This window comes from Oncorhynchus gorbuscha, unplaced genomic scaffold (assembly GCF_021184085.1).
Source record: "Oncorhynchus gorbuscha isolate QuinsamMale2020 ecotype Even-year unplaced genomic scaffold, OgorEven_v1.0 Un_scaffold_1187, whole genome shotgun sequence".
Lineage (NCBI taxonomy): Eukaryota > Metazoa > Chordata > Actinopteri > Salmoniformes > Salmonidae > Oncorhynchus > Oncorhynchus gorbuscha.
Window position 1 is genome coordinate 43,465 of NW_025746043.1, and position 18,622 is coordinate 62,086.

General features: G+C 40.8%; 1 protein-coding gene across 5 annotated transcripts in view; it reads right to left on the minus strand.

Moving 5' to 3' along the window:
• Positions 1-18,622, minus strand: part of LOC124021730 (zinc finger protein OZF-like) — a 58,622-nt gene that overhangs the window by 27,397 nt on the left and 12,603 nt on the right. For 3 of the 5 annotated variants that reach the window (XR_006836298.1, XM_046336859.1, XM_046336855.1), the window contains exons 1-3: positions 16,680-17,039; positions 11,321-11,569; positions 9,671-10,345 (exon numbers count right to left, since the gene is read on the minus strand). Coding sequence is in view for 3 of the 5 variants with exons in the window: in XM_046336859.1 (XP_046192815.1) it covers positions 9,671-10,345; positions 11,321-11,423 (778 nt within the window). In the remaining 2 variants the exon portion in view is untranslated. Of the gene's footprint in view, positions 1-1,416; positions 1,544-9,670; positions 10,346-11,320; positions 11,570-16,679 lie in introns of those variants that run through there. The other 2 variants (XM_046336856.1, XM_046336858.1) reach the window with 2 other exon arrangements.

The following is an 18,622-nucleotide window of genomic DNA, read 5'->3' on the forward strand; positions in this document are numbered from 1 at the left end:
GCCTTTCTAGGGAGTTTTTCCTAGCCACCGTGCTTCTACACCTGCATTGCTTGCTGTTTGGGGTTTTAGGCTGGGTATCTGTACAGCACTTTGAGATATCAGCTGATGTACGAAGGGCTATATAAATACATTTGATTTGATTTGTGTAAACTCTACATAGTTGTGTTCTGTGGGTTTCACTGTCAATACGGACCTCGGTCCAAATCCAGACTGGGTCACCTTAGACTGAACAATCCATAGGTAAGACTGTAGAGTGCAATATGAATGTCCAACACAAACAAAAGACCCTCCATACTCAACTGGTGGACCTCGGTCCAGATCCAGACTGGGTCAATACGGACCACGGCCCGGATCCAGACTGGGTCAATACGGACCACGGCCCGGATCCAGACTGGGTCAATACGGACCACAGAACCCAAAATATATATAATAATACTTTTTTGGTTGCAAAAAAAATGCTGCCCCATTGCAAAATGTATAGAATTGAGTGATATTACATTTAAACCTGCCAACAAGAGGGTTGTGAAGATTTTGTGGTTGCAAGTTGGGAGTTTGTTACTACGCCAATAAATGACAATATCCATCTGGACCTTTGCCACCTAGGAAACTTGTGTGACTGGACCTTCTCAAATAGTACTGGAGAACCCCTGTAATAGACTGACTGGGAAGGTGAGTATTCAGTCAAAGTCCTGCAATAAGAGCTAAGACATTAATATGTGTTAACTCTTGGTAATTGTATTCTGTGGGTATCACCTGTTTCCTGGGTGCACAAACCAACCAGTTTCACAAGTACATATAAAAATGACCCCAATGCAATTATATGGTCTAATACATCCACAGTGGGATTTCAAACGTTGTGTTCGGTCTATTTTCAAATTAATTAATTATTGTAATTCATTTTAAATTAAGTTACATTCCAAACATGTTTAGCGTTTCTAGTCCAAATATGACACGATTCCATTCATTTTAATCATTTTCAATGAGAGCGAAACGCAAATTCCACTATTGTGGCTAATCGTTATTGTGGCTATCTTCACATACGTAGGGACAAGCGGGGAGGACGGAGACGTTGTCCACAATCAGATATAAATGTATTATGTAGAACAAACATGCCTCTGATTTTAAGGAATCATGTCAGTTCTATTCAGAGAATTTATATCTGCAACTTTCCACAACGTTTTTGTACTGAACATCCCCAGGCGAAACACACCGAGCTGTATACGAACAATGAAAGCCTCACAATTGAAAACGTGTGGTGCACACCACGCTGTGTGCTTGTAAAACATTTGTTATCACGTTCTTCACTCACTCGGTTTGACATAACCACAAAACCTTTCCCAAACGTGGTAATATATTGACGGATTTGTTTTTTTTAACATGTTATGACGTTCTTTCGATATTAGTGCTATTACATACCTGTAGAAACAACGATAAACGGACAGCACAGTTCTGGCCTTTTCTTTATTCCAAAGAATGGTGGGCGCCAACCCGGAACTTCCTGTCCCCCCTCCACTACCACAGTGCAACAGCGACATTATTGGACTGATGGACTAACTACTACTAAACCATGTAGAATATAAAAGTGAGATTGATTATCTCGACAAATAAACCTTGTTTTAAAAAACTAAAGTGTTGTCTGTTTTAGTGTCTAAGTTTTTCAACTCATTACATATGTATTGTAGATGATCTCTGTGGAAGGCCAAGAAGATCATCAAGAACCTCAGCCACCAGAGACACTCTGCTACCATCAGGCGGAGACGGTTCAGGAGCATAAAAGCTGGTACCAAGAGAATGAAACTGCTTCTATCTCCAGGCCATAAGACTGTTAAACAGTCATCACTGATTTGATTGAGATAATATTGGTGAATAACAAATTGGCTTGTCCCAATGTGTAGAGATGTTGTGAGATGCTCATTTCAACTTCCTGTCCTCCTTGGCTTCAGAAACAAACTAAATATGTCACTTGAAACATTGTTTATTGTAATTTATTATACAAAAGTTTGACCAGCATAAATTCATATGCAAACTTTATTTTTCATTGGCAGATCAATTTAGTTGGCTTGAATATGGTTTTCCCAAACACATTAATTATCAATGACTAACATAATACATCTAGTTTTGAAAAGACAATTTAATAAATATATGACGTCGTTTCATAGCCTGTTTATCATTAAAGAAATAGTCAGTTAGTAGTAAAGAATGATCCCAAACTAGTGGTGAAAACTGATCATCACACCATCTCTATCTGATATAACTGATCATGATACATGTTGTCTACTAGCTCATTCCCACAGAAAACTGCAGAGGGAAGCAGCACCAAAGCACCCTCACACCATCACGCCTCCTCCTCCATGCTTTACGGTGGGAAATACACATGTGGAGATCATCTGTTCACCTACACCACGTATCACAAAGACACAGCGTTTGGAACCAAAAATATCCAATTTGGACTCGAGACCAAAGGACAAATTTCCACCGGTCTAATGAACATTGGTCATGTTTCTTGACCCAAGCAAGTCTCTTCTTCTTATTGGTGTCCTTTAGTTATTGGTGTCCTTTAGTACTGGTTTCTTTGCAGCAATTTGACCATGAAGCCTGATTCACACAGTCTGCAATGAACAGTTGATGTTGAGATGTGTCTGTTACTTGAACTCTGTGAAGCATTTATTTGGGTTGCAATTTCTGAGACTGGTAACTCTAATGAACTTATCCTCTGCAGTAGAGGTAACTCTGGGTCTTCCTTTCCTGTGGCGGTCAAAACGCTTGATGGTTTTGCGACTGCACTTGAAGAAACTTTCAAAGTTCTTGGCATTTTCAGTATTGACTGACCTTCATGTCTTAAGGTAATGATGGACTGTCATTTCTCTTTGCTTATTTGAGCTGTTCTTGCCATAATATGGTATTTAACCAAATAGGGCTATCTTCTGTATAGGCATATTGATTGAGGGATCAATATCTTGTCACAACACAACTAATTGGCTCAAACGCATTAAGAAGGAAAGAAATTCCACAAATTAACTTTTAAGAAGGCTCACCTGTTAATTGAAATGAATTCCAGGTGACTACCTCATGAAGCTGGTTGAGATAATGCCAAGAGTGTGCAAAGCTGTCATCAAGGCAAATGGTGGCTATTTGAAGAATCTCAATTTTGATTTGTTTAACACTTTTTTGTTACTACATGATTCCATGTGTGTTATTTCATAGTTTTGATGTCTTCACTATTATTCTACAATGTAGAAAATAGTAAAAATAAAGAAAAACCCTTGAATGAGTAGGTGTTATAAAACGTTTGACCAGTAGTGTGTATATATATATTTATATGTATATATATATATATTTTTTTATATGTATATATATATATTTGTATGCGGCTTTATTAACTCAATGTTTTTTTACATTGTTTGCAAACTGATACGTGACACGTATTAATGCCAAAATAACCTTTTATTTTTTTAGTTAAACAGGTGGGGCTCAAAACAGGCTCTGTTCCACCTGCACTGAATGAAGCGTTGTTGGAGAATAATCAGAATTAGTTGGTAACATAGGTAAGATGTTTTATATTCATCATATGTTTATAATTCACTTCTCATCAGAATGTGTTTGTATAATACTGTGGCGGGGTTGCAGTATCTGTTCTGTCAAGACTAAGTTACTTGGGCCGGAGAGAGGGGTTGAGGTCAAGCGTAGATCTCTTGGCCCCACAATGTCTGTGTGCCAGTAAATGTGTCTCTGTGATCTTGTCAAGATAGGATGGATTTGATATATGCCTGTTGATATGGAGGATTGGTTTATGGTTCTGAGTTTGAGAAAAGAACATAGTTTAGGAGACAAAGCTGAACAATAAATTATGCCAATGCTGTCTGGCTATGTGTCTTTACGATAAAGGATCTCAATTGCAATGTGTAAGGGACTCTCAGAGAATTCATTGATAGACACTGAATTAATCTGAGAGTCACAGGGTTGTGATGGAGCTCATATAATTAAAGATGGACTTTGTGATAACTAACTCTGACTTGTGTGTGGTTTGCTCTCATGATTTGGTAAATACAGAAAATTTCCACGACAGCGTCACCACTGCCCTAAATCTATCATCACTGCGCTTTCAACCATATAAAAGCACAACAAAGTCCAAATGGGAAAACAATGTTAGATATTTAGTTTATTTATCCAACAACAATGTGTTCTCACTGCTTTAGTTGAGTTTGCATTAATCGTACATGGTGCAAGTGGTAAACGCTGTTCAATAAGGTTCTGACTGATTATTACAACAATTATGAAGATTTCACAGACATATAACCTGCTGTCCTGAGCAAGAATGTTTTGTTTAAGAACATAACATAAGAACATTATAGTTACAGTCACCACAAAATATGTCCATGGATGTTTTATTTGTTTAAAGGTTGAATAAATACTTTTACATTAGTTTGTAAGACAACCAAAAAAGTCAAAAGTGAAGGTTAGTACATGATTCCATGTGTGTTATTTAATAGTTTTGATGTCTTCACTATTCTACAATGTAGAAAATAGTACAAATAAATATCAATTTGAGTTAATAAAGCCGCATACAAACATGGTCTCTTTTTTGCTTTCTTGAGTAAGGCAGCTCCAAAATACAGGTGTTTCAGCCCAGATCAGTGCTTTCTGTGGTGGTGGGGTAGCCAGTGGAGAATACAGGGCGTAGGGGTTGATAATGTTCTCTAGTTGAGCCGTGATTGGCTCAATGTTCTGTCACTCATGGGGACAAAACGTCACCGCAAAATCTATGGGTAGAGCTCAAAAAATTTTAGGCCCTTGGGTGCTGGCATAGACTCACATTATAAATGGCCACCCAAGAAATCTCAAGGTCAGATAAAATGACGTCAAATCACGTGCGCTGCCCTATGAGACCCCTGATCACAGCCGGTTGTGACCCAGCCCAGGATCGAACCAGGATCTGTAGAGAAGAGAAATTATAGATAAAACGTATATTGGTGCTCAGTGCTCAGTTGGAAACTGTAAATTCAACAATGAGTGCCAAGGCGCCACTGCAGCCCCGGGATCAATCCAAGGCTGTATCACATGACCCATGAGGCGCACAATTGGTCCAGCATCGTCCAAGTTAGGGAGGGTTTGGCTGGCTGGGATGTCTTTGTCTCATGGTGCTCCAGCGACCCCTTGTGTGGCGGGCCGGGCGACTGCAAGCTGACTTTGGTCATCAGTTCAACGGTGTTTCCTCCAACACATTGGTGCGGCTTGGCTCTTGAGTTAAACGAGCAGTGTGGCTCTCGACCTTTGCCAAGTCCGTAGGGGAGTTGCAGCAATGAGAAAAAAATCGTAACTACCAATTGGATATCACAAAAAAGGAGGTAACGCCAGGGGCCAGAAGAGTTTGAATACATTGGCCATAATGTCAATCCAGCATGACTTCTGTTGCATTCAAAACAACTGGAAAGTCAGAACTGGGAAATCTCAGACTTCAGTGAGTTCAAGACAACTGGGAACTCGGATAAAACTCCAACTGGTGAAAATACAGAACAAAAAAACATTTTGAACGGTCATCCAACTCTGAATTCCAAGTTGGGAACTCGGGCTTCTTTCTAGAGCACACAAGAAGGACCGCCGCATAACCTTCCTGTTCAAGTGAACACAGCACAACAAGGTGAGTCCAAAAATGTCTTGAATGCTGCTGCATAAATTATGTAATATGCCAGGGAGATGTGTATACTGTAGCTAAGAAAGTAATACTAAGTGTATGTTGTGTAGTAAGATGTTAGTAGCCCCTGTGCCTCACCCTATTTTCAACACAATTGGCTGGAAGACCTCAATGATTCAGGAAACTTTGATTCCCCAGCACTAGAAACAATTAACAAAAAACCTGATGTTTTCAAAATAAATGTACTTACAAAATGTTTCATTGTGTGTGGTCACTGAATGCACACCCAATGTTTTGCAGCATGGTGAATGGGTGTGGTCACTAAGTATACATTCTTCTTCTATGGTGTTTATTGGTAGTGTGCAAACCAACATTAACTGTACATCACTGCCACATTCTGGGCTGGAGTGTAATAGAGACATGTGGTTCTGTCCTGGTGACATCACCGGGTCAGAGAGAACTCCTGACTGTAGTCATACAAAAACACTCCAGGCACTCAGTAAGAACCATTCATCAGATCTAATATGAAGAACTGAATACAACCATAAGAACCATTCATACTGTCAGATCTAATATGAAGAACTGAATACAACCATAAGAACCAATACAACCATAAGAACCATTCATACTGTCAGATCTAATATGAAGAACTGAAGAACTACAACCATATGAAGAACCAGAACCATTCATACTGTCAGATCTAATATTCATGTACAATTGAATGTTTTTTTAAATTGTTTATTATTATTTATTTAGTAAATCGGCAGATCAGTTAAGTTGCAGCTATCTAAACATATTCATCATCAATGACAAAAATAGCTAATCTAGTTTTAAAGTGCAACTGAATAAACAAATGTAGTTGTTTCATAACCTGTATTTAATTAAACAATTAGTTGTTTAGTAAATCAAATAATCCCCCAAACTAGTGGTGAAAACTGATCATCACACCAGGTCTATCTGATACATGTTGTGTCTACCAGCTCATTACCACAGAGACCTGATCATCATCAGTGTCACCATTAAACTGATCATCACACCATCTCTATCTGATACATGTTGTGTCTACCAGCTCATTACCACAGACCTGATCATCACACCATCTCTATCTGATACATGTTGTGTCTACCAGCTCATTACCACAGAGACCTGATCATCACACCATCTCTATCTGATACATGTTGTGTCTACCAGCTCATTACCACAGAGACCTGATCATCACACCATCTCTATCTGATACATGCTGTGTCTACCAGCTCATTACCACAGAGACCTGATCATCACACCATCTCTATCTGATACATGCTGTCTACCAGCTCATTACCACAGAGACCTGATCATCACACCATCTCTATCTGATACATGCTGTCTACCAGCTCATTACCACAGAGACCTGATCATCACACCATCTCTATCTGATACATGCTGTCTACCAGCTCATTACCACAGAGACCTGATCATCACACCATCTCTATCTGATACATGCTGTCTACCAGCTCATTACCACAGAGAACTGATCATCACACCATCTCTATCTGATACATGTTGTGTCTACCAGCTCATTACCACAGAGACCTGATCATCACACCATCTCTATCTGATACATGTCTGTGTCTACCAGCTCATTACCACAGAGACCTGATCATCACACCATCTCTATCATCACACCATCTCTATCTGATACATGCTGTCTACCAGCTCATTACCACAGAGACCTGATCATCACACCATCTCTATCTGATACATGCTGTCTACCAGCTCATTACCACAGAGACCTGATCATCACACCATCTCTATCTGATACATGTTGTGTCTACCAGCTCATTACCACAGAGACCTGATCATCACCACCATCTCTATCTGATACATGCTGCTGTCTACCAGCTCATTACCACAGAGACCTGATCATCACACCATCTCTATCTGATACATGCTGTCTACCAGCTCATTACCACAGAGACCTGATCATCACACCATCTCTATCTGATACATGTTGTCTGTCTGTCTCTATCTGATACATGTTGTGTCTACCAGCTCATTACCACAGAGACCTGATCATCACACCATCTCTATCTGATACATGTTGTGTCTACCAGCTCATTACCACAGAGAACTGATCATCACACCGTCTCTATCTGATACATGTTGTGTCTACCAGCTCATATTACACCACCACAGAGACAGAGAACTGATCATCACACCATCTCTATCTGATACATGTAGTGTCTACCAGCTCATTACCACAGAGACCACTGATCATCACACCATCTCTATCTGATACATGTTGTGTCTACCAGCTCATTACCACAGAGACCTGATCATCACACCATCTCTATCTGATACATGCTGTCTACCAGCTCATTACCACAGAGAACTGATCATCACACCATCTCTATCTGATACATGTTGTGTCTACCAGCTCATTACCACAGAGACCTGATCATCACACCATCTCTATCTGATACATGTTGTCTACCAGCTCATTACCACAGAGACCTGATCATCACACCATCTCATCTGATACATGCTGTCTACCAGCTCATTACCACAGAGACCTGATCATCACACCATCTCTATCTGATACATGTTGTGTCTGCCAGCTCATTACCACAGAGACCTGATCATCACACCATCTCTATCTGATACATGTAGTGTCTACCAGCTCATTACCACAGAGACCTGATCATCACACCATCTCTATCTGATACATGTTGTCTACCAGCTCATTACCACAGAGAACTCACCGTCTCTATCTGATACATGTTGTGTCTACCAGCTCATTACCACAGAGACCTGATCATCACACCATCTCACCATGTTGTGTCTACCAGCTCATTACCACAGAGAACTGATCATCACACCGTCTCTATCTGATACATGTTGTGTCTACCAGCTCATTACACCATCTCTATCTGATACATGTAGTGTCTGCCAGTTCATTACCACAGAGAACTGATCATCACACCATCTCTATCTGATACATGTAGTGTCTGCCAGCTCATTCCCACAGAACTGATCATCACACCATCTCTATCTGATACATCTGTCTACCAGCTCATTACCACAGAGACCTGATCATCACACCATCTCATCTGATACATGTGTCTACCAGCTCATTCTGATTCACACCATCTCTAGATACATGCTGTCTACCAGCTCATTACCACAGAGGATCATTCAATATCTTTACTAGATACAGTCTACCAATTACACCAAAACTGACAAGATCTCTATCTGATACATGTTGTGTCTGACCAGCTCATTACCACAGAGTCACACCAACATGTTGTCTACCAGCTCATTACCACAGAGGCAAATCTCTATCTGATACATGCTGTCTCCAGCTCATTCATTCACACCATCTCTATCTGATACATGTTGTGTCTGCCAGCTCATTACCACAGAGACCTATCACAGGAATCTCAATCTGATACATGTAGTGTCTACCAGCTCATTACCACAGAGAGATCATCACAATCTCTAGATACATGTTTGAGTCATTATTTTACCAGCTCATTACCACAGAACCTGATCATAAAAACTTTACAAGGCATCTTATCTACATAGTGTCTGAATTAACAATCAACACCATCTCTATCTGATACAGTGTCCCAGCTCATTCCCACAGAAAACTGGGAAGCAGCACCACCCAGTCAACCAGCCTCAGAGTGTATTCCACCCTAAGGGCAAATCCAAGGTCATTCAATATCTTTACAGTAGAAGCTAACAAAACACACCAAAACTGACAAGATGCTCACTGATCAGTAGAGAAAGAGAGGTGCTCCCTTTTCTCACAGTGAGAAACAACAGGAATACAATAGAGTATACTATGATTTCTGGAGAATTAAGTGATGTAATGACTTTAATTTTAGCTGGTCTGGGAGAACTGATAATGCTTCTCTCCTTTATGTATACGTTGGTGTGTTGTTAAGGTATACAATCTGGAGAAACTCTTCCCACAGTCAGAGCAGTAGTAAGGCTTCTCTCCTGTGTGTGCTCTTTTATGAACTTTTACATCAGTTGATGTTGTGAAGCACTTACCACAATCAGAGCAGGAGTAAGGCTTCTCTCCGTTATGTATAAGTTGGTGTGTTTTTAAGTTACCCAGTTGGGAGAAACTCTTCCCACACTCAGAGCAGCAATAAGGCTTCTCTCCTGTATGTATTCGCTGGTGGCATTTTAAAATATCCAATCGGATGAAACTCTTCCCACAGTCAGGGCAGGAGTAAGGCTTCTCGCCTGTATGTATTCGCTGGTGACATTTTAAGTGGTTCTGTTGAGAGAAACTCTTCCCACAGTCAGAGCAGCAGTAAGGCTTCTCTCCAGTATGAATATGTTGGTGTTTTTGTAAATGGATCTGTTGAGAGAACCTCTTCCCACAGTCAGAGCAGGAGTAAGGCTTCTCTCCAGTGTGCACTCTCTGATGAATTGTCAGAGTTCCTGATGTTGTGAAGCTTTTCCCACAGTCAGTACAGAAATACGGATCATTTCCTGTATGTATACGTTCATGCGTTTTTAAGGTATCCAATCGGGAGAAAGTCTTCCCACAGTCAGAGCAGGAATACGGATTCTCGCCAGTGTGTATTTTTAGGTGTATTTTTAGCTTTGATAGAATTGGGAAAATCTCCTCACAATGTGGGCAGTGGTGAGACCTCTTAGCTCTGTGATCTTCCGGCTGTTGCTCTCTGGATGTAGAGAATGTCTCAACATGGTGTCCTGTGTGAAGAACATCAGAAGAACCAGTCAGTTGGTGTGATATACATGTCAATCAATTGTATATGATGAAGCCCTTTTTACGTCTGCAGTTGTCAGAAAGTGCTTTACAAAAACCCAAAGAGCAAGCAATGCAGATGTAGAAGCACAGCAGCCAGGAAAAACTCCCTAGAAGTCAGGAACCTAGAAAGAAACAGAGAGGAACCAGAAGGGGCCAGTCCTCTTCTGTCTGTACCGGGTGACATATGTATTCATATCAGTAGGCTGGTACTGTACGTATTCATATCAGCAGGCTGGTACTGTACGTATTCATATCAACAGGCTGGTACTGTATGTATTCATATCAGTAGGCTGGTACTGTATGTATTCATATCAGTAGGCTGGTACTGTATGTATTCATATCAGTAGGCTGGTACTGTATGTATTCATATCAGTAGGCTGGTACTGTATGTATTCATATCAGTAGGCTGTACAATACTGGGGAATAAAACTATTCTAAAAGTGGATAAGAGATGAAAGCTAAAAAGGGGCGTGTCATCCTCCAATCAGCATCACAAGGGTTCGTAACTACAGACTTATTTCATATCATCCTCCAATCAGCATCACAAGGGTTCGTAACTACAGACTTATTTCATATCATCCTCCAATCAGCATCACAAGGGTTCGTAACTACAGACTTATTTCATATCATCCTCCAATCAGCATCACAAGGGTTCGTAACTACAGACTTATTTCATAGAACTTTAAAACACTGGCAGTTTGTCTACTTCACTTCTTTAGTCTCCTCTCTGATCACTCCAGACAGCTCAATGAATAAAACACTCCCTTTACTAGTGTTAAACCAGGCAAGTGTCAGTAGCATGAAATAACATCTACCTTCTCATTGAAACAGTTTATCATGAAACAGTTCTACTGCAACGTTTCATTCACAGTGGGAAGTTGGAACAAACAACAGACTGAGACAGAACCTGCTCTTACCATGAGTAACAGTTGTCCCAATCTTCTCCTCCTCTTCTTCATCTTTAATTTTGACATTCAGCTCCAGTGTTTGACTGCAGTCTTCCAGCTTCACTGATGCCATCTCTGGATCCTGCAGAGCAAACTGGGCTCCACTGTCACAATCAGGACCCAGTGACTGTAGGTTTGGACTCAGTGTGGAAGGAGAGAGGCAGGCTGGGTTTGTCCTCACTGTGGATGTTACCGGCCTCAGACTTAATTCTAGTCGTCCTGTAGTAACAATGAGAAACAGACACAAGAAGTTAATTGTCTTGACAGTTCTGGCACTTTCTTTATTCTCTAAAAATACAGGATTATTTATTCTTGTTCAATTCTCACTTCAATAGATCAGGTACCTAAGCATTGAGAACCAAACATTCATTCATTCACATTAGACACAAAGTACACACTTTAAAATGACACAACGTAAGTCCACTTTAACCTATAGTAGATATCCTGATTTCAAATAAATGAAAAAGCCCATTTCGTACAAAGTTAGTATGTTTTAAGCAGCACTATGTGCTATTTTACAATAACCTGGTCTTAACTATTATTTCAGTCACACACATTCCCATTCACACCATATTAACAATTATAGATCAAGACAGAAACAACTTAAGTGTCTGAACATTAGTACACATGTAGAAAACTGATAATCATTACATTCAGCTTCAAAACAGTAGTGCGGCCGTGAAATAGTCTCTCTCTGATCAGAGTAAGAGCAAGCTCATTGTGACTGGGGCACGGAGCAAGATGCCCACCGGCTGGAGTGTCAGCCTTCTCGCCCGCTCCAATCTCTCTCCAGCAGCGCTCACTTCATGAGCTCAGGGCCCAGCTTGTATTGGTAGTCTACTTGTGTGCTGCTATAACCCCTTGCTTTAGCTACAGTCATGGGAGTTCGCTAAATATTTTCATAAAGAAACTGATTTTAAAAAAAAATACACAGGTGCAAAATTGAGGTGACTTACAAAGATGAGGACCAAGAGCCATTTCTTGTGATGTAAATGTCCACAACTAAAGAACCATTGTGGAATCTGAAAAGATCTATCCTGAAAGCATGATGGTGTAGTTTAATTAATGCACATGCTAAAAGAAAGGAACGAGGTGGGTAGCTATTGAAGTGTGTCATTGTAGCAAAGTATTTATAAACTAAAAATCAGATATCTTAAAAGTTTCCTTCATTTTGGTTATATTATCTATTCAATAAGCCATCATTGAATTAGGCCCAATAGGCCTCTGGCATAGTCACACTTTCAAGGAGCTTTATATTTAGGTTTGAGTTATTTTGCCTAAAAACTTTAAGGCCTTTCTATAGGAAGAACAACAACAACTCTGCATCCCTGCCCAGCCTGGAAAGAGTGGCTAAACAGGTGTTTGCCATCCCCAGAGGCTCTGCATCCCTGCCCAGCCTGGAAAGAGTGACAAAACAGGTGTTTTCCATCCCAAGAGGCTCTGCATCCCTGCCCAGCCTGGAAAGAGTGGCTAAACAGGTGTTTTCCATCCCCAGAGGCTCTACATCCCTGCCCAGCCTGGAAAGAGTGACAAAACAGGTGTTTTCCATCCCCAGAGGCTCTGCAAGCACAGAGAGGATATTCTCCACTGCTGACCTACTCTCCAGGCACCATCACATGATCCAGAAGCAAACAAACTCTGGCCAAACTGCTGTTTCTAAATATAAATTCAAAGTCACTGAGCCTAAGCAAGTCACAGCCTACAGAGCATTCAGAAAGTATTCAGACCCCTTTCCTTTTTCAAAATGTTGTTATGTTACAGCCTTGTTCTAAAATGGATTAAATCATTTTTCTCCTCATCAATCGACACACAATAACACATAATGACAAAGCAAAAACAGGTTTTTTTTATACATTTTAGCAAATATATTCAAAAAATATATAGAAATACCTAATTTACATAAGTATTCTGACCCTTTGCTATGAGACTTGACATTGAGCTCAGGTACATCCTGTTTCCACTGATCATCCTTGAGATGTTTCTACAACTTGATTAGAGTCCACATGTGGTAAAAATCAATTGATTGAACAGGCGGCAGGGTAGCCTAGTGGTTAGAGCGTTGGACTAGTAACCGAAAGGTTGCAAGTTCAAATCCCCGAGCTGACAAGGTACAAATCTGTCGTTCTGCCCCTGAACAGGCAGTTAACCCACTGTTCCTAGGCAGTCATTGAAAATAAGAATTTGTTCTTAACTGACTTGCCTAGTAAAATAAAATGAAAATATAGAAAGGCACACACCTGGTCCCACAGTTCATGTCGGAGCAAAAACCAAGCCATGAGGTTGAAGGAATTGTCCATAGAGCTCCGAGACAGGATTGTGTCGAGGCACAAATCTGGGGAAGGTACCAACAACATTTCTGAAGCATTGAAGGTCCCCCAAGTATAGCGGCCTTCATCATTTTTAAATGGAAGAAGTTGGAACCACCAAGACCTTTCCTAGAGCTGGCCGCCCGGCCAAACTTAGCAATCGGCGGCGAAGGGCCTCGGTCAGGGAGGTGACCAAGAACCCGATGGTCACTCTGACAGAGCTCCAGAGTTCCTCTGTGGAGATGGGAGAACTTTCCAGAAGGACAATCAACTCTGTATCACTCCAACAATCAGGCCTTTATGGTAGAGTAGCCAGATGGAAGCCACTCCTCAGTAAAAGCCACATGACAGACTGCTTGGAGTTTACCAAAAGGCACCTAAAGGACTCTCATACCATGAGGAACAAGATTTTATGGTCTGATTAAACCAAGATTGAACTCTTTGGCCTGAATGCCAAGCGTCACATCTGGTGGAAGCATCATGCTGTGGGGATGTCTTTCAGAGGCAGGGATTGTGAGACTAGTCAGGAACGAGGGAACGATGAACAGAGCAAAGTACAGAGAGATCCTCGATGAAAACGGGCCCAGAATACTCAATACCTCAGACTGGGGCGAAGGTTCACCTTCCAACAGGACCATGACCCTAAACACACAGACCACACAAGAGTGGCTTCGGGACAAGTCTCTGAATGTCCTTGAGTGGCCCAGCTAGAGCCTGGACTTTTGATCGAACATCTTGGGAGAGACCTGAGAATAGCTGTGCAGCGACGTTAACCATCCAACCTGACAGAGCTTGAGAGGATCTGCAGACAATGGGAGAAACTCCCCAAATACAGGTGTGCCAAGCTTGTAGCGTCATACCCAGAAGCCTCAAGGCTGTAATCGCTGCCAAAGGTGCTTCAACAAAGTACTGAGTAAAGGGTCTGAATGTGGAAATGCTATATATATACTTTTTTTGATAAATTGACAAAAATGTCTAAAAAACAGTTTTTGCTTTGTCATTATGGGGTATTGTGTGTAGATTGTTGAAGGAAAAAAACGATTTAATCCATTTCAGAATAACACTAACTTTAATGTAATAAAATGTGGGAAAAGTCAAGGGGTCTGAATGCACTGTATATTCTATATTACCGGTATTATAGGCCGATTTAATACAACTAAATGCTGTTAAAAATGCTGAGCGCTTAAAGTCCCTGACTCCCTACCAGTCTTGTGTCGCACTTAGGGTTGCCAACTGTACCGTATTAGCCGGGATGTCCCTTATATTGGGCTAAATTGGTTTGTCCCATACGAGACCTCCCTTGTCCCGTATATTCATCCAATCACAGTATAGCGTAAACGCGCCAAATCCTGCAAAGTCATTTCTGTTGTTGTTCGCTCGGTTTTGCATATCAAGGAAATATGGATAAACCTGCAAAAAAAAGAGAAGGCTGTGCAGCTACAGCAAACAACGTGAAGTAACAAAGACGTGGGTTAAGCCCGTCAGTGGTGACTCGACGAAAGCTTTCTGTACTTTATGCCGTCAGGAATTCTCAATTGGCCAATGGAGGGGAGAGTGACCTAACTCCGCATGCATCCACAGAAATACACTAGGTCACGCTAGCTAAAGGCGCTAGCAATATCGGCGCATTCTTCGTGACGTCTACTGCGGAAAATGATGATCTGCCTCCTACGGAAGGTGAGCGTGTATTTCTCAGTTGCCAGTGATGCCTCAAACAAGGGAAATAGACAAATGTTTCCAGTGTGCGTGAGATATTTCTCTGTGTCTGATGGTGCAGTGCAAGTTTCTTGACTTTTAATGTAGACAGTGATGAAACTGCAAATGGCAAACATCAAGCTCTGATGAACTGTCTGGAAAAGCATGAGCAGGATATTAGACATCACAGCCTATGCAGCAGATCATGTCCAATCGCATTCTGAAAGCTACTTGCCCAGATCACATAACTCATAATACCTTTTGCCTTTCCAATTGAATCCACTGTATATTCATTCCCATAACACCACATTCATTCCCATAACACCATAGTGTCACATTCATTCCCATAACACCATACCCACACCGCCGTGTCACATATTAATTCCCATAACACCATAGTGTCACATTCATTCCCATAACACCATAGTGTCACATTCATTCCCATAACACCATACCCACACCGCCGTGTCACATATTCATTCCCATAACACCATACCCACACCACCGTGTCACCGTGCACGCCACCTTTTGTACCTTACTTGGTAGTGAGAAAGTTGGCAACCCTAGTCGCGCTCGCTTCACAATGTATTTCCTTGTTGGCTATTGCCTTGAAATAAATCATTGAAATAATATCACCTAAATGATTAATTTCCTTCTTGGGCTCCCTGTCCGGCACCTGGCCTATTCATAGTGTTATGTGCTGTTTAATATGACAGGTAGCCTATTTGAAATGAGCGCTTCTTAAGTTCACCTTTTCATGCTTATTAAAAACTTTTAATTCAAATCAAATGGCTTGTTTTCAATACTTCAAAACCAAAATGGTAGGTCCGTGTAGTCACAAAAATAGATGGGTGTTGGCCACATTGTGATTTTAATGAAAGGGAGCGGCAATTGTCTTTCCTGTAAACTAAATGCCGTTTTTAGCCGAGCATTTGGAAAGCCGGAGCAGTGAGCGGGATTTCCGAGCGATCATCTACTCTCTGTCTCTGATGCATCCGCACTGCCTGTACTGAAGTCTGGTGACGCAGTTGTTGGCGCCGCCATTTTAGCAGCTCGCGTCACTAATTTAGAAATATCAAATAAATGGATTCTTTATGAAATGACCTTGCTGAAATGTACATTCACTTAGACAAACCAAGGTCTCTAGCTATGTGACTTGTAAAATAACTTTTATCGCGTTCTTCACCTCATTCGGTTTAACGGGGGGGAAAAACAGCACATAAAACATTTACCAAACGTTACACCGAACACGATAGTCTACGGATTTGTTACCTGATATGTTATGACATATTCTTTCGAAATGAGGTTTAAAATGTGGTATTACATACCTGTAGTAATACAACAGCTATCGTTTCGACAGCACAGTTCTGCGGCTTTCTCTGTTGTTGTTTTTACTTCCTGTTCCTCCACGACCACAGTTCAACAGCGACATCACAGATGGAACAATGAGACAGATATTTCACCGGATGTATAAAATGTGAAGCATCCGCTTGGCGTTTACACTCTGGCTGGCAGTAGGAGAAGATGGAAAGAGATGGATTTTACCCGACATTTAGCATTTTCTCATCGAAGAAACATCTGATCTCAATACAGTTTTTTGTTCCCAAAACTAAAATGCTATGAAAAGAGTAGAATAAGGTTAGTAGACTTCACCCTTGCAAAAGTTAACAATCGCGTCGTTTATAAGGCGTGCAAATCGCGTCGTTTATAAGGCGTGCAAATCGCGTCGTTTATAAGGTGTGCAAAGGCGAATTGACGTTACCGAACGAAATATGCAGATGAATGCTAGAATGCGCCACTAGGATCTTGCTAGCTCGTGCTTGGCTCTGCCCAGCTCCTTGCTTATTCTGCACACTGACTAATTTGGTCCCGTTGGAAGGCGGTAGTTTATCTTGGTTATAAAACCCTTTGGTGACATCTTATTTTTGGTATAATGGCATTCTGCCACCTACACTACAAGTGGGTAATAAATAAATAAATATAAAGACGAATCCATACAAACTATCAACATTTATTAAATTAGACTGAATCAGCCTGCTTTTCTGTTGCAGTGAGGTCTTGGAGGCCCAACAACTCCTCAAATGCAGATATAAGGATGTCCATCTTACTGGATTTCTTGTGCAGTACAATTAATAACTGTGGCTATAAATGCTACAAAATCCATCTTCTTCGCAATAAGTGTATCCAGATCACTTAAATGACCTACAATATTTGCAACTGGTTGCGATTTTCTTCAAACCTGTGGCCTTTTTCCCCTTCAACTCTCTTCACTGTCTCCACATTGGCGATTTGCTGTACAGCCCTGATCCTTGACCCCTCAACCTCTTTCACCCTAACAGGGCACTCTGGGAATTCAGGAATATGACCCCCACCACAGTTGAAACATTTTACATTCAGACTCTTCAATAACATATTCCTTCTGTCTGCAAACACTTTACACTTTTTAGACTTCTTGCATTGCATCAGGTTTTACACGAACGCTCTTACTACGTAACTGATATATCCCAGCTTTACAGAGTGTGGTGACAGAAATTAAGATTATTAGGAATTACTGTTTGTTTGTGATTAAATGCTTAAACTACTGCATTAATGAACTTGTGTGTGGGTAAATAGACCTATGACCATAAGAGAACAAGCACTGCAGACTTCACAAGTTTCTCTGTGGCTTCCTCTTAGGGCTGTTCCTCTTTCTCCTAAATATTCTCTGTTCCTCTTTCTCCTAAATATTCTCTGTCCCTCTTTCTCCTAAATATTCTCTGTACCTCTTTCTCCTAAATATTCTCTGTACCTCTTTCTCCTAAATATTCTCTGTTCCTCTTTCTCCTAAATATTCTCTGTTCCTCTTTCTCCTAAATATTCTCTGTTCCTCTTTCTCCTAAATATTCTCTGTTCCTCTTTCTCCTAAATATTCTCTGTTCCTCTTTCTCCTAAATATTCTCTTCCTCTTTCTCCTAAATATTCTCTGTTCCTCTTTCTCCTAAATATTCTCTGTTCCTCTTTCTCCTAAATATTCTCTGTTCTTCTTTCTCCTAAATATTCTCTTAACTCTTTCTCCTAAATATTCTCTGTTCCTAAATATTCTTTCTCTCCTAAATATTCTCTGTTCCTCTTTCTCCTAAATATTCTCTGTTCCTCTTTCTCTAAATATTTCTGTCCTCTTTCTCCTAAATATTCTCTGTACCTCTTTCTCCTAAATATTCTCTGTCCCTCTTTCTCCTAAATATTCTCTGTTCCTCTTTCTCCTAAATATTCTCTGTTCCTCTTTCTCCTA